Source organism: Salmo salar, chromosome 10 (assembly GCF_965601325.2).
Source record: "Salmo salar chromosome 10, fSalSal1, whole genome shotgun sequence".
Classification (NCBI taxonomy): Eukaryota; Metazoa; Chordata; class Actinopteri; order Salmoniformes; family Salmonidae; genus Salmo; species Salmo salar.
In genome coordinates this window covers 33002618-33018002 of record NC_138300.1, presented here as the reverse complement: position 1 = coordinate 33018002, position 15385 = coordinate 33002618, and the positions used below count along the sequence as shown (strand labels likewise).

Genomic DNA, 15385 nt, shown 5'->3' with positions numbered 1-15385 from the left:
GTCTGCGAGTGTAGGTGGGTCTGCGAGTGTAGGTGGGTCTGCGAGTGTAGGTGGGTCTGCGAGTGTTGGTGGGTCTGCGAGTGTAGGTGGGTCTGCGAGTGTTGGTGGGTCTGCGAGTGTAGGTGGGTCTGAGAGTGTAGGTGGGTCTGCGAGTGTAGGTGGGTCTGTGAGTGTAGGTGGGTCTGCGAGTGTAGGTGGGTCTGAGAGTGTAGGTGGGTCTGCGAGTGTAGGTGGGTCTGAGAGTGTAGGTGGGTCTGAGAGTGTGCATGTATACTGTACTGTATGTGTGTGTGTTTGGAGAGTTTTTTAAACAAAAAACAAGCTGACTTGAGAACTTTACAGACTGTGGTCTTGGCCTGTCTTTGAAACTCTTCCAAGGGCATTATTGAATACTTTTTGATATAAAACATGTTGGTCTAAAATTCACTGTTGGCTGGTTTTATTTCAACTTCATGGTGCAGTTTGTAATTATGAATAAAGACATAAGTGTTGCTCCTTAACTCTAGTCCAGTTTTTTTCTTTGCTTGATTCCTGTGGTCACCATTTGAGGAGAGACTGAGCATTATGCATGCCGTACATGCTCTATCCTCATATACACTTTTGGGTGGTGGGTGTGTTCTGCCTCTAACCCTCTGTGCCTCTGTACTGATGGAATCCATTCAAGGGCATCTCTCTCCCTCTCCCCAAATTACTTTGTATTGTTCTGTGATTTCAAGTCTGAATCAGCCGTTTACGAAACCTAACAGTCTCTCTCTCTCTCGGCTCTTATGGCTTTTTGGTCTTGTGGTGAAACTGAGCTTCGCTCTGTAAATCTTTCCATCAACAGCAGCAATTAACGACAGGGTCAGATGAGGTGACTGTGGCCCTCGGTACGCACCAGAGAAGACCGAGGATAGTTTTGTGGATGGTTTTATCTCACCCTTCACAATTCAACTTTCTTGTCATGGCTTGCAATTTTTAGCATTTTTGGTGGATCAGCCTTTGTGTTTACATCGATGTGTTGTGTAACAGATACTATTTTACGCCTCAATGAGGCACATTTAAAATAACCAGCTCTCCTACGCCCCACTCCCTCTGATAAATCCAACTGTTGGATACTGTACAGAACTCAAGTCACCTCAGGTTTATTTGGAAAGCTGGTAGGAGCAGCTGTTCTGATGGACAGAGGGGTGTAGTCAAGGTTCTGATGAAGTAGGGTTAGTGCATGTGTGTGTGGGGGAGGGTTGTGGGGGAGGGTTGTGGGGGATGTCTGGAAGTCGTCTGGCTTGGGGCCTAGGGGTGGGAGAGGAAAGGAGAGGCCAGGATAAAACACTCAGGTAATTTCTTCTAGCTACACACCCAGCCAGTGTGTGTGTGTGTGTGTGTGTGTGTGTGTGTGTGTGTGTGTGTGTGTGTGTGTGTGTGTGTGTGTGTGTGTGGACCAGAGTGTGTTTCCTAATGTTATTGTACTACAGGGTGTGTAATAGGATGGTGAAGGTGAAGGGTGTGTTAATGAAGGGCTATCGTTCAGATCATTAAAGGTCATTTTTACATGGTGGCTGCGTCCTGCTCTCACACCCACACCCACAGTACCCACAGCTGCTAGGCCACATCTGGACCAGTCAGCCCAGCCCAGTGCTGCTCCATCTGAACAGTGAGAATGACACGTCTGCTCCCACTCCCCCTCTCTGTCGCTCGAGGTCGCCAGGCTGCTCATCATTACGCACACCTGTCACCATCGTGACGCGCACCAGTGCTTCATCGTTCACCTGGACTCCATCACGTCATTAATTGCCTCGCCTATATCTGTCACTTCCTCAGTTTCATTCCCCTGGCTGCATTGATGTTTTTTTGTTTCTCTTGTCCAGGCGCTGTTCTTTTTTAGTTTCATGTCTATTTGTTATTAAATCCTCACCCTGTACTTGCTTCCCATCTCCCATCATCTGTAGTTACGGAACAGTTACAAGAATAGTGAGGAGGAACGGTGAGAAGGAACAGTGAGAATAGCAAGGAGGAACAGTGAGAACAGTGAGAAGGAACAGTGAGAACAGTAATAAGGAACAGTAAGAAGGAACAGTGAGAAGGAACAAACGGTGAGAAGGAACAAACAGTGAGAAGGAACAAACGGTGAGAAGGAACAAACGGTGAGAAGGAACAAACGGTGAGAAGGAACAAACGGTGAGAAGGAACAAACGGTGAGAAGGAACAAACAGTGAGAAGGAACAGTAAGAAGGAACAGTGAGAAGGAACAGTAAGAAGGAACAGTGAGAAGGAACAGTGAGAAGGAACAAACAGTGAGAAGGAACAGTAAGAAGGAACAGTGAGAAGGAACAGTGAGAAGGAACAGTGAGAAGGAACAAACAGTAAGAAGGAACAGTAAGAAGGAACAGTGAGAACAGTAAGAAGGAACAAACAGTAAGAAGGAACAGTGAGAAGGAACAGTGAGAAGGAACAGTGAGAAGGAACAGTGAGAACAGTGAGAAGGAACAGAGAGTCATGTTCAGCACATTCCACAGTGCCTGGCTAAACGGAGTTACATGGAGTGGGGTTTAAACAAGGAACATTGCAGATAGTCTGTTTCTAAATGAGTTTCCTCGGTAATCATACATAATAGCAGGTCATTAGGGTTTGATTAATATGAGGTTTTATTGTGGTGCTCACTGGGAGTGGGTTAAGTTTACTCTGCAGTTCTGGCTGCCTGTTAGGTTGAACATCAGCTCCTGGCTGCCTACTCTGCTCTACTCTCTTTCCCTCTATATTAAGTGTACCCTCTAGTGAATGTATAGTCCAAATGATTCTGTTACAGCTAAAGTGGAGTGTATGCAGTATGGGATACTTCAAACTGGGAGCATGTGGCACTGAGAATCTGAGGGAGACTACGAGTCATTGTGATTATCATAGAGAAATGGGGACTCAACAGAAACAGTTTGGCATGAGAGCAAAAGAAAACACAAATCGCCTTGATTTTTAATTCAGAGCTAATTCCCAGAAGATGGATTTTAACCAACCAAGTTATTTAGTTATTTCTTCCCCGTTGTCATAATGTGAGAAATGGATCCTGAACCACGCAGACATATTGCTTTGCTCAAACAATCAAGACTTGCAATTGCCTGCTGCTGTCAGCTCAGTGCACTGTATCCCTGTAACTGTTTCAGTGCCTCAACACAAGCCTTTGATATTACTGAGCATTAAAAACAGATCAAACAGCAAACCCATGTTCTTGGGTAGAAGGAAGAGTGCTGTACAAAGGCTTGGCATGTTTGTCACGGTCTGTCTCATCAGTACAGTGGAGATAGCTGTGGATGTTTGGAGCATGGCTGACTCTTGGCCTCCAGCTGCCTGTGTGGATGACATGCTGCTGCTGCTGGATAACACAAGGCCTCCCTTCCTCCCTGCTCGAGGCCTCGTGTCACTAACAGCCCTGATCTGTTTCCTATCATTTAACACATTTAACCCAACTGTCTTGCTGGACGATAGGCTGTGGCTAACTTTCCTTCATTTCACTTAATCAGGAAATAAGGAAGAGAACCCAGTTACGAGAGGTTAATATTAGAGCTGTAGCAGTAGGAGCAGTTCAATGCCGTCACAATATAGGGTTATGACTAGCCTCGCTAACCATGCTAAGACACACGACTGGTATCGAGACTAGGTCATTACTAAGGGTAAAGCAGTGGTTGTAGAAACAGTTCAGAGCAGTCCCAGTTATAGCACACTCTTAGAAAAAAAGGCGCTATCTAGAACCTAAACGGGTTCTTCGGCTGTCCCCATAGTGGAAGCATTTGAAGAAGCCTATTTGGTTCCAGGTAGAACACTTTTGGGTTACATATAGGACCCTTTCCACAGGGTTTTACATGCAACCCAAAAGGGTTTTACGTGGAACCAAAACGTCTCCTCCCTGGAACCAAATACCTTTCTCCTATGGGGACAGCTGAATGTCCCCAAGTGTAGGCTTATGACTAGCCTTGCTTACCATGCTAAGACATACAGTTGTGTTTACATACACTTAGGTTGGAGTCATTAAAACTCATTTTTCAACCACTCCACAAATTTCTTGTTAACAAACTATAGTTTTGGCAAGTCGGTTAGGACATCTACTTTGTGCATGACACAAGTCATTTTTCCAACAATTGTTTACAGACAGATTATTTCACTTATTATTCACTGTGTCACAATTCCAGTGGGTCAGAAGTTTACATACACTAAGTTGACTGTGCCATTAAACAGATTGGAAAATTCCAGAAAATGATGTCATGGCTTTAGAAGCTTCTGATAGGCGAACTGACATCATTTGAAATAAATCAGCCAAGACCTCTACAAGTCTGGTTCATCCTTGGGAGCAATTTCCAAAAGCCTGAAGGTACCACGTTCATCTGTACAAACAATAGTACGCATGTATAAACACCATGGGACCACGCAGCCGTCATACCGCTCAGGAAGGAGACGCGTTCTGTCTCCTGGAGATGAATATACTTTGGTGCAAAAAGTGCAAATCAATCCCAGAACAACAGCAAAGGACCTTGTGAAGATGCAGAAGGAAACAGGTACAAAAGTATCTATATCCACAGTAAAACGAGTCCTAAATCGACATAACCTGAAAGGCCGCTCAGCAAGGAAGAAGCCACTGCTCCAAAACCGCCATAACAAAGCCAGACTACGGTTTGCAACTGCACATGGGGACAAAGATCGTAGTTTTTGGAGAAATGTCCTCTGGTCTGATGAAACAAAAATAGAACTGTTTGGCCATAATGACCATCGCTATCTTTGGAGGAAAAAGGGGGAGGCTTGCAAGCTGAAGAACACCATCCCAACCGTGAAGCACGGGGGTGGAAGCATCATGTTGTGGGGGTGCTTTACTGCAGGAGGGACTGGTGCACTTCACAAAATAGATCGCTTCATGAGGAAGGAAAATTATGTGGATATTTTGAAGTAACATCTCGAGACATCAGTCAGGAAGTTAAAGCTTGGTCGCAAATGGGTCTTCCAAATGGACAATGACCCCAAGCATACTTCCAAAGTTGTGGCAAAATGGCTTAAGGACAACAAAGTCAAGGTATTGGAGTGGCCATCACAAAGCCCTGACCTCAATCCCATAGAAAATTTGTGGGCAGAACTGAAAAAGTGTGTGCGAGCAAGGAGGCCTACAAACCTGACTCAGTTACACCAGCTCTGTCAGGAGGAATGGGCCAAAATTCACCCAACTTATTGTGGGAAGCTTGTGGAAGGCTACCTGAAACGTTTGACCCAAGTTAAACAATTTAAAGGCAATGCTACCAAATACTAATTGAGTGTATGTAAACTTCTGACCCACTGGGAATGTGATGAAAGAAATAAAAGCTGAAATAAATCATCCTCTCTGCTATTTTTCTGACATTTCACATTCTTAAAATAAAGTGGTGATCCTAACTGACCTAAGACAGGACATTTTTACTTGGCTTAAATGTCAGGAATTGAGTTTAAATGTTTTTGGCTCAGGTGTATGTAAACTTCCGACTTCAACTGTAGCTATAACAGGGAATAACCCTTTTGCTCATCCAGTTAAGTGCAGTCTGACAGTCAGAATATTATGACTAAATCCCTTTGGCTCATCCACCTGCCAGTGGTGCTAATGAATTGTGTTGTGCGATCCCGTTTCGATAATGACAGAGTGTTGTGTATGCAGTTGTCCTGTCAGAGCCTGCCTGACACACCACTCATCCATACTCTTGTTCTACCCAGCACTCTCATTCACTTTCTCCATCCCTTTCTTCTCTCAGCATCTCTCTCACGTCAGGTGTAAATCATAGGGGATTAAGTGATGTCTGTCTGTCTGTCTGTCTGTCTGTCTGTCTGTCTGTCTGTCTGTCTGTCTGTCTGTCTGTCTGTCTGTCTGTCTGTCTGTCTGTCTGTCTGTCTGTCTGTCTGTGTCTGTCTGTCTGTCCTGGCATCTGACTGGCAGGGTGAAGTGAGGGTATAATGTTAAGTGTATAATAGCCAGGCAGAGGAATGCAGGGCATTTTATACAGCGTTCCAGAAAGGCTGGAATCTCCCGAGGTCTGCCATCGGCGGAACGGAACAGCTGTGCTTCCTCCATTCTGAATTCCTGCTCCTCCTCCTCCTGCTACTCCTCCTTCTCCTCTCACTGCTGGGGTTAATGGGCAATACAGTTACAGCTGTATAGGAGCATGTGCTCTCATTTTATAGGAGGAGCAAAAACATGGAGAAGCAGGAGTGAGATGGTTCTGGGAATATTGTGGCTGTGTTTGAAGTGGTGACGTGGCATCAGTAGTGGTTGGTTTGATCATCGGCTCTGTGAACAGAGATGAGACAGATTGGGTCTGGTAGACTGTCTCCTTTCTGTTTCTTGTGATAGACAGTCTGTAGACTATTTTAGGCCTGTTTGCTGTAATAGATGGTCTCATGCATGTTTAGTGTGGTAGACTGTCTGAGGCCTGTCTAGTCTGGTAGGCTGTCTCATGCCTGTTTAGTGTGGTAGACAGTCTGTAGACTATTTTAGGCCTGTTTAGTGTGGTAGACTGTCTGTAGACTGTCTTATGCCTCCTGCGATCCAGAGAGGGGAGAATTGAGTGAAGCCCTCTGAAGGGGTATCGAGCAAGGCAGGTCCCACCAGGCCACGCTCCAGCCCAGGCAGAAACTCAGACGTCTGGGGGTGGAGAAGGAGGGGATATGCCTGTTTCCTGTAACTCTGTGTTTTGTCATTGCCTCATGGCTGAGCTTGAGCAGGTACAGAAACACTCTTTGAGACATGCCCAGAGGGTAGAGGTGTCTGTGAAGGCATATGTGTGAGAAAAAGTCTAATACGACTTTGTATCTACACCTCACAGTGGACATGGTGTTGAGAGAAGTGAAAAATGGGACTCATAAATGAATGCACAGTATAAACCGTAGCCACACATAAACTGAGGTTGGATAACATTTTAATGGAAACCATGAAAGATCTCAATGATCCCAAAACCAATGTATCACAGATGAGTGTCGGTGTCTGTCTGGCAGTGCTCAGGTGTGTGGGTGCGTTTGGAGGGGGGTTTACAGTAATCTGATTAATTACTCTGATTGGCAGACCACATTCTTCACAGTCTTGATTATAACCGCTAATCTGAAATGAATTAAATAGTTTTATCTTGAGTGATGGCTCTTACTTGTATCAACACATTGGTAGGGCCTATGGCTGTTTGTATAATGGTATTTAAGTGACCGTTATCTCTGTGTGTGTCCAGGTGGTTCTGTGAGGGGCGGGAGCTGCACCACTGTCCTGACATCCAGATCTGGAGGGATGGTGCCCTACACACGCTGGTGATCGCTGAGGCCTTCGAGGACGACACGGGACGCTACACCTGCGTGGCCTCCAACAGCCAGGGGGCTGACAACACCTCGGCAGAGGTCTACATCCAGGGTAACTGCTACTACCTCTGGACTCACTGTTATTCAATTCCTGTCATTTGAATGAATGTACAGACAACTCTCATTGAAAGGTCTCTATTTCTCATCCCTCTGTACCTCTGTTCAGGTGCTTCATCCTCCGACTCAGAAGGAGAAGTGTCCAAGTCCAGATCAGGAGCCATGCCTCAGTATGTTTGTGTGTGTGTGTGTGTGTGTGCATGAATGCGTGCGTGTGTGCATGCCTGTGTCTCAGCATGAACCTCTCACCACCCCTCACCTTGAGAGCCTTAACCCCTTCCTAACCCTGTGGTTGGGTCAAGGTTAACTCCAGGTGGTAATCAGGCTAGCTGCTTGCTATAATTTAACTCGCCCTATAAACCTGTCGATTTACCTTATAACCCTGGCCAGTGAAACTCTGGGTCATTTAGATAATGAGAGGTCTCTGGGGGGCTGCCTCCTCCCTCTCTCTTTCTCAATTAAATTCAATTTAAGGGCTTTATTGACATGGGAAACATATGTTTACATTGCCAAAGCAAGTGAAATATATAATAAACAAAATGAAATAAACAATACAAAAATGAACAGTAAACACTCACAAAAGTTCAAAAAATAATAAAGACATTTCAAATGTCATATTATGTGCAAATGGTTAAAGTACAAAAGGGGAAATAAATAAACATAAATATGGGTTGTATTTACAATGGTGTTTGTTCTCCACTGGTTGACCTTTTCTTGTGGCAACAGGTCACACATCTTTCTGCTGTGATGGCACACTGTGGTATTTCACCTAATAGATATGGGGTTTGTTTTCAAATTCTTTATGGGTCTGTGTAATCTGAGGGAAGTATGTGTCTATAATATGGTCATACATTGGGCAGGAGGTTAGGAAGTGCAGCTCAGTTTCCACCTCATTTTGTGGGCAGTGTGCACATAGCCTGTCTTCTCTTGAGAGCCAGGTCTGCCTACAGCGGCCTTTCTCAATAGCAAGGCTATGCTCACTGAGTCTGTACATAGTCAAGCTTTCCTTAAGTTTTGGTCAGTCACAGTGGTCAGGTATTCTGCCACTGTGTACTCTCTGTTTAGGGCCAAATAGCATTCTAGTTTGCGTAGTTTTTTGGTTTGGGTCTAATTGTGTTGCTGTCCTGGGGCTCTGTGGCGTCTATTTGTGTTTGTGAACAGAGCCCCAGGACCAGCTTGCTTAGGGGACTCTTCTCCAGGTTCATCTCTCTGTAGGTGATGGCTTTGTTATGGAAGGTTTGGGAATTGCTTCCTTTTAGGTGGTTGTAGAAGTGAACGCCTCTTTTTTGGATTTTGATAATTAGAGGTTATCTGCCTAATTCTGCTCTGCATGCATTATTTGGTGTTTTACATTGTACACGGAGGATAGTTTTGCAAAATTCTGCATGCAGTCTCAATTTGGTGTTTATTCCATTTTGTGAATTCTTGCTTGGTGAGCGGACCCCAGACCTCACAACCATAAAGGGCAATGGGTTCTTTAACTGATTCAAGTATTTTTAGCCAGACCCTAATTGGTATGCCACATTTTATGTCCCTTTTGATGGCATAGAAGGCCCTTCTTGCCTTGTCTCTCTCTGTCTCTGTCATTATCTCTCTGTGTATCTCCCACCTGTCCCTCCCTGTCTTCACTCTGCCTTCACTACTCCTTCATCCGCTCTTCTGTTTACACATTAACGTCTTGGCTCTCATTCTCAGTGACATCATCTTAGTCCATTTTCATATGGTCCAAAGTCATTTATAAGGTGTAAATTGACGGCTTTGTGTGTTTATAGCATCAGATGTGTGTGAGAGCAGACAATTATTGCAAAGAGTAGTAATTATACATTTACTGCACAGTTTTGTTTTCTCTCTCTAAATGGCTATGAACAGACCTAATGCTGTCTGTTTTAGTGTCCAGAAGAAGACAACTTCAATCTCCCTGTCCATTCGTTCACCTTCACCCAAGAGCCCTGAGGCTGTACCTCACCGCTCCACCCTGGTCCTATCTGCACCCCCACACCGGGTAGGAGAGACACACACACACACACACACACACACACACACACACACACACACACACACACACACACACACACACACACACACACACACACACACACACACACACACACACACACACACACACACACACACACACACACACACACACACACACACACACACACACCACACACACACACACACACACACACACACACACACACACACACACACACACACACACACACACACACACACACACACACACACACACACACACACACACACACACACACACCACACACACACACACACACACACACACACACACACACACACACACACACACACACACACACACACACACACACACACACACACACACACACACACACACACACACACACACACACACACACACACACACACACACACAGCAGTATACGATCTGGAAGGGTCATTATGAATAACAACAGCAGGTGTTCTCAAGATGGATACTTTATGGTCAGATTACATCTCTCTATCTTGTCCTCCAGATGCAGAGTCCAGTTTCTTCACTATATGGAGGTGGTGGTCCTCTTACAGCGCCCCCTATCTTTACCAAGGTAAGACTACATTTGGAGTTATGGAAAAGTTGTGCATCACACACACATAAATGCAGACACCCGCACGCTGCATCTCCCTGTAATAACACAGTGTAAGACGGGCGGGGGCCAGATAAAACATTCCATTTGAAGGAGTGCAGCCAGAAAGTTTCTGTCTCCTGCTCTAACCATTCTGGAACCTACAACTGCTCCTCCCCTCCTCCCTCAGCCCACCTCAGGCCATACGTCATGGTCTGTGTGCTGGTGGGATGTGAGGCAGCGCATCAAACAGGCCTGCCAAACCGACATGGGTCAGGAGGGTCTCACTCCCATCCAGCCCTGCAGACTACAAATCATTTTCCAGCTCGTTACAGAAAGACATTTGTTTGTCTTCACCCCCTCCTCCAGGAGCTGTAGGGCTTCATCTCAATGAGAATATGTGCTCTTTTTGGGTGAAGTCAGGGGTGTGATGTCACCCTGGCGGTTGCACACACACATAGGCATAGACACACACACACACACACACACACACACACACACACACACACACACACACACACACACACACACACACACACACACACACACACACACACACTGAAACACACATACGCACACACTTGTAAACACACACACACACACATTTCACCCAGGTCGTCCCAATATATTCAGTCACATTGCAAAACCCAGTTCATACACTCACAAAGAGAGGCACTGATTCACACACAGTACACACACAACGAGAGAGTTTCTGTTGCTGATAGACAGGATGAGTCCTTTCACTGTGAGACCTGTTGACTGGTTGGAGAGGTAACACAATGCTGCCGTTGGCCCCTGCCTTGGCCTCTCAACGGATGGTTTCCTGCCTCTCTGATTGCAACACTAGAAGCTGTCACAGGATTGTCTGGATAGCCCTTCTCTGTCCTGTCCTTTTGTGAGACAGAGTGCTGTAAATGGGGTCAGTGTCTGCTGGCCTCCCACTCCCACGTGTGGTGTTCTGTTCTGCTCTGCTTACTGACACTGTGTTGTCTTCCTCTCTCTCTATGTCTTCATTAATTTCCTCTTCTCCCACTTTTTTTTCTTAATCTTCCTTTCTTCCATCCGATGTCTCTTTCTCCTCCTCTCCTTTGTTCTCTCTCTGTTTGTCTAACCCTGACCCTTTCTCTCTGTTTCTTTCTCCTCTTTACCTTGCCCCCCCTCTCTCTCTCATCTCTCACCCTCCCTCCCTCCCTCCCTCCCTCCCTCCCTCCCTCCCTCCCTCCCTCCCCTCCCTCCCTCCCTCCCTCAAAACTCTGTCTCTCTCCCCATCCAGCTCTTACAGAATGCCCAGGCATCAGAGGGTCAGGTGGTTGTGTTGGAGTGCAGGGTTCGAGGCAGCTTTCCTCTGCAGGTCCAGTGGTTCAGACAGGGACAGGTCATCCAGGACTCTCCAGACTTCCGCATCCTGCAGAAAAGTGAGACATTCTCAGTAGAGTCAGAATACTTATTGGTGTGAGAGGTCATCGAAAAGTTAAAAAAGGACTGAATGATTTATGAGTCTTACTCCCTCCTCTCCCTCTCTCCCTTTGATTATCATGTGAAACACAGAGCCACGGTCTGCAGCAGAGCCAGGTAAGTTACTTCACTTCCTCCTATGTCATTCTCAGGCATGTTGTCATCAACATAGTCACTGCTATATGTCTACTCTCGTCAGCTCCATCATGCATCCAAACCGGTCTCAGTCTGTATGTTGTCTCAGTCTGTATGTTGTCTCAGTCTGTATGTTGTGTCAGTCTGTATGTTGTCTCAGTCTGTATGTTGTCTCAGTCTGTATGTTGTCTCAGTCTGTATGTTGTGTCAGTCTGTATGTTGTCTCAGTCTGTATGTTGTCTCAGTCTGTATGTTGTCTCAGTCTGTATGTTGTGTCAGTCTGTATGTTGTCTCAGTCTGTATGTTGTCTCAGTCTGTATGTTGTCTCAGTCTGTATGTTGTGTCAGTCTGTATGTTGTGTCAGTCTGTATGTTGTCTCAGTCTGTATGTTGTCTCAGTCTGTATGTTGTCTCAGTCTGTATGTTGTGTCAGTCTGTATGTTGTGTCAGTCTGTATGTTGTCTCAGTCTGTATGTTGTGTCAGTCTGTATGTTGTGTCAGTCTGTATGTTGTGTCAGTCTGTGCTGTCACTTTGGCACTGTGATGATGTCATCTACTGTTGACCTGGATTTGACGAAGGCCTCAAAACAACAGTCTGGGACAACAAGAGGGAATGTAATAAACTCTGAGAGGCGAACACAATCTCTTACACAATCATATTTACTAAGAGACTTTTCCACTTTGAGACGTGACTAAAGAGGTACATCAGGTGTTACCGTCAAGCTCTCATAGCTCTCCCACTTTCTCCCTCTCACACTTTCTCTTTTTCTTTGTGTGTGTGTTTGTGTGTCTACATGTGTTGGTATGTCTATCTGTCTGTCTGTGTATGTGTATGTTTTCCTACTTCACCTGTCACATTCAGAGTGGTCTGTCTGTCTGTCTCTGTTTGTCTGTCTCTCGACCCTGATACCCTGTCTGATATTTAGTCTCTTCCTTGGCAGTGAGTCACATCTAATTGTCAGTCTCCTGTTTAACATGTACATACCAAATGTCTACCTGTCTATCTATGTCTGTCTTACCTCCAACTACAAACATATAGATAGTAAACCTTCCACTCTTTCTATGGCTGTGTAAACATCTATTAAACCGGTCTAACTGTCTGTCTCATTCAACTGTTACAAACTTTCCCTAACCTGTTTATACTGACCACCAGTATTTCTTTTTTGCTGTTAGTTTCAACACTGTGCCACTGCTAGTTGTTTAATTCACCACAGTGTATGTGATGAGAGTTGTGATTGGTTTGTTCCAGAGGAGATCTGTACGCTGGTGATAGCAGAGGCCTTCCCAGAGGATGGAGGTCAGTTCTGCTGCACTGCAACCAACCTTTACGGCTCCGTCAGCAGCACAGCCCAACTCTCTGTCACCGGAGGGGCCTTCAACACTCCCACAGGTGAGGTACCATCATTATTGTATTAACTTGAGCACAGTTTCTATAACTTGTAGCAACTTGTAGGTGAATTTGCTTAAAGTGTAATTGAGTTAAACTTTAGTGCATGTGAGTTTGTAGTTTGCACAGTGTTTGTGCAGAATTTTGGTACATCTGGGTCAAGTATGAGGGCCTGTCTGGCTCTACGTCATATCAATGATTACCAATAGACAGTCAGCCTGGGAGGTCTAGTGTATCCCTGTGTGGTTTCCTCTGGTTCAGATGACTGTCCTGGTCCTGTTTATTATCCTGGATAATCCTGGATCTATATGAGGATGAGAGGAGGAGACGGAGAGGGGGAGGAGGAGAGGAAGAGAGGAGGAGAGGGGGAGGAGGAGAGGAGAAGGAGGGGGAGTGGGGGAGGAGGAGAGGGGGAGGAGGAGAGGGAGAGAGGAGGCGAGGAGAAGGAGGGGGAGTGGGGGAGAGGGGGAGGAGGAGAGGGAGAGAGGAGGAGAGGAGAAGGAGGGGGGAGTGGGGGAGGAGGAGAGGGGGAGGAGGAGAGGGAGAGAGGAGGCGAGGAGAAGGAGGGGGAGTGGGGGAGGGGGAGACGGGGAGACGGGGAGGAGGAGAGGGGGAGGAGGAGAGGGAGAGAGGAGGAGAGGAGAAGGAGGGGGAGTAGTAGAGGGGGAGGAGGTTAGTTAGGTGATGATCAACTATCTCAGTGTGGGAGAAGGGAGATGTGTTTATTCTCTTTGATAACTCTGTGTACTCTCAGTTCACCACGCAATCAGAGGAAATCCAAGGACCAAATAAACAGGGGTTACATCAAGACCTCCCCCAGACTAACAGGCTGACTGGACACAGCTGCTACTTTAGATCACATCACATTCCAAACTAAATATAGAACTGCCATGTTTAGTAGGCTATAAGAGGGGGATGTGGGGCAGTCTGGGATCTGCTGCAGGTTATTTTAGTGCACTGTGTGAGGAGATGTCTGTAGTGTGACACTTCTTGTCTCTCTCCCTCTAGCGGTGTATGACTCGGTCAGGAATGGTGTGGCGTCCGGGGACGACTCTGTCTTCGAGGACACCCAGGCCTTTCCCCCTCCCCCGCCCACAGAGATCAGCCTATTGGAGGTTCCGCCCAAGGTCCCACCCAGTACCTGCGCCGAGGGTTTCCACGTCAACGAGCTGGAGATCTGGCCCAGCATGTCGGGCCTGCAGCCTGTTCACATGTACCACGACGTGCAGGGTCAGGACCGGGCCAACTGGGCACTGCAGAATGGCAGGCCTGCCAGCCCCCCTCAGCCCTCCTTCAGCCTGCCTCCCCGAGAGGCCCAGCCAGACTTCCCAGGCCCAGCCAAGATGTCTCCGGCCCCGGTGAAGGAAGGTCCTCCGCTGCCCACCAAGCCCAAACTGTGAATACACCCTCCATCCTGCCATGCTGCCACCACCCTGCCACTCTCCTTACCCTTGCCTCCCTGCTCATCTCACCGCATCCCACTGCACCAGAGGAGGGCTGTCATAAGTGATGTCTGATTGAGCTGGCGCCATGACTCTCATAATAAGTGATTGTATTGTGGATCAGTGATCTGGGTGTATTCTGCTTCTGAAAGGGTTACAAGGGGAATCCCAGTATTTACAGAACAAAAGCATTCTGGTCTCTTTATGATGGTGTCAGTGCCATGTCAGTGCTGTGTTCTGTTGTGTGCCAGAGAGTTGGCCTGGCTGGCAGCTGTTCTGTGGCTGAAAACAGATTGGCTTCTGTTCTGATGGATGGCTCCTATTGTCTCTGTGTGACTCCTATATGCACGACCAGGGCCCCTGCTTTCTCTGTATGGCCTCCCCCTGTGGCCTCCCTGTGTTTTATTAAAGGCAGTGAGTATGATGTCTGTGTTGTTGCAGTAGAGCATTTATTGTCCTTGTATGGTTTGTGTATGTCTTGATTTGGGACTGTGTATGGACTTGACTGCACAGTCTTGTTATGGATGGCCTCTGTTCGTGTTGCAGGGTCTAGCTTCTGATTTAATGTTGTGGTTCAGACATGATATATGTCTTATGCATTAGTGAGGGGGTCTGAGACTGACATATTTCTGATGCATGTGGAACATGGATGTTGTGTAGGGTTCATGCTCTGTGCTTTGTACATAGCATATGTGTTGTTGCGTTGGATTGCCTATTTGTGTATCTCTTGCTAAATGTTGACATTGTATCCTCTCTGCTTCCAGAGCGGAGGGTATAGAGGAGGAGACAGAACGTGACAGGTAAATAACCGAAGGGTTGGTCTGGGTCTGGTCTGGTCTGGGTCTGGTCTGGGTCTGTTTCTGGGTGTGATGTGAGTGGAGCCATATTGTTTAGCAGTGGAGTTGGAAGAATAATGGCATCATAACGATGTGTTGGCACATTCAGATTGTTTTGCTGTATTTCTTTTGGTGTCCCGGCTTGAGTTTCTGC

At 46.5% G+C, this 15385-nt stretch overlaps 1 protein-coding gene across 8 annotated transcripts in view; it reads left to right on the top strand.

Moving 5' to 3' along the window:
* palld (palladin, cytoskeletal associated protein) overlaps positions 1-15385 on the top strand; it is a 122032-nt gene that overhangs the window by 57587 nt on the left and 49060 nt on the right. For 5 of the 8 annotated variants that reach the window (XM_045687649.2, XM_045687655.2, XM_045687650.2 and 2 more), the window contains 9 exons: positions 7194-7369; positions 7484-7544; positions 9244-9376; positions 9891-9959; positions 11251-11392; positions 11526-11549; positions 12816-12956; positions 13962-14349; positions 15160-15195. In XM_045687649.2, coding sequence (XP_045543605.2) covers positions 7194-7369; positions 7484-7544; positions 9244-9376; positions 9891-9959; positions 11251-11392; positions 11526-11549; positions 12816-12956; positions 13962-14349; positions 15160-15195 — 1170 coding nt within the window. The remainder of the gene's footprint in view (positions 1-7193; positions 7370-7483; positions 7545-9243; positions 9377-9890; positions 9960-11250; positions 11393-11525; positions 11550-12815; positions 12957-13961; positions 14350-15159; positions 15196-15385) is intronic. The other 3 variants (XM_045687651.2, XM_045687658.2, XM_045687653.2) reach the window with 2 other exon arrangements.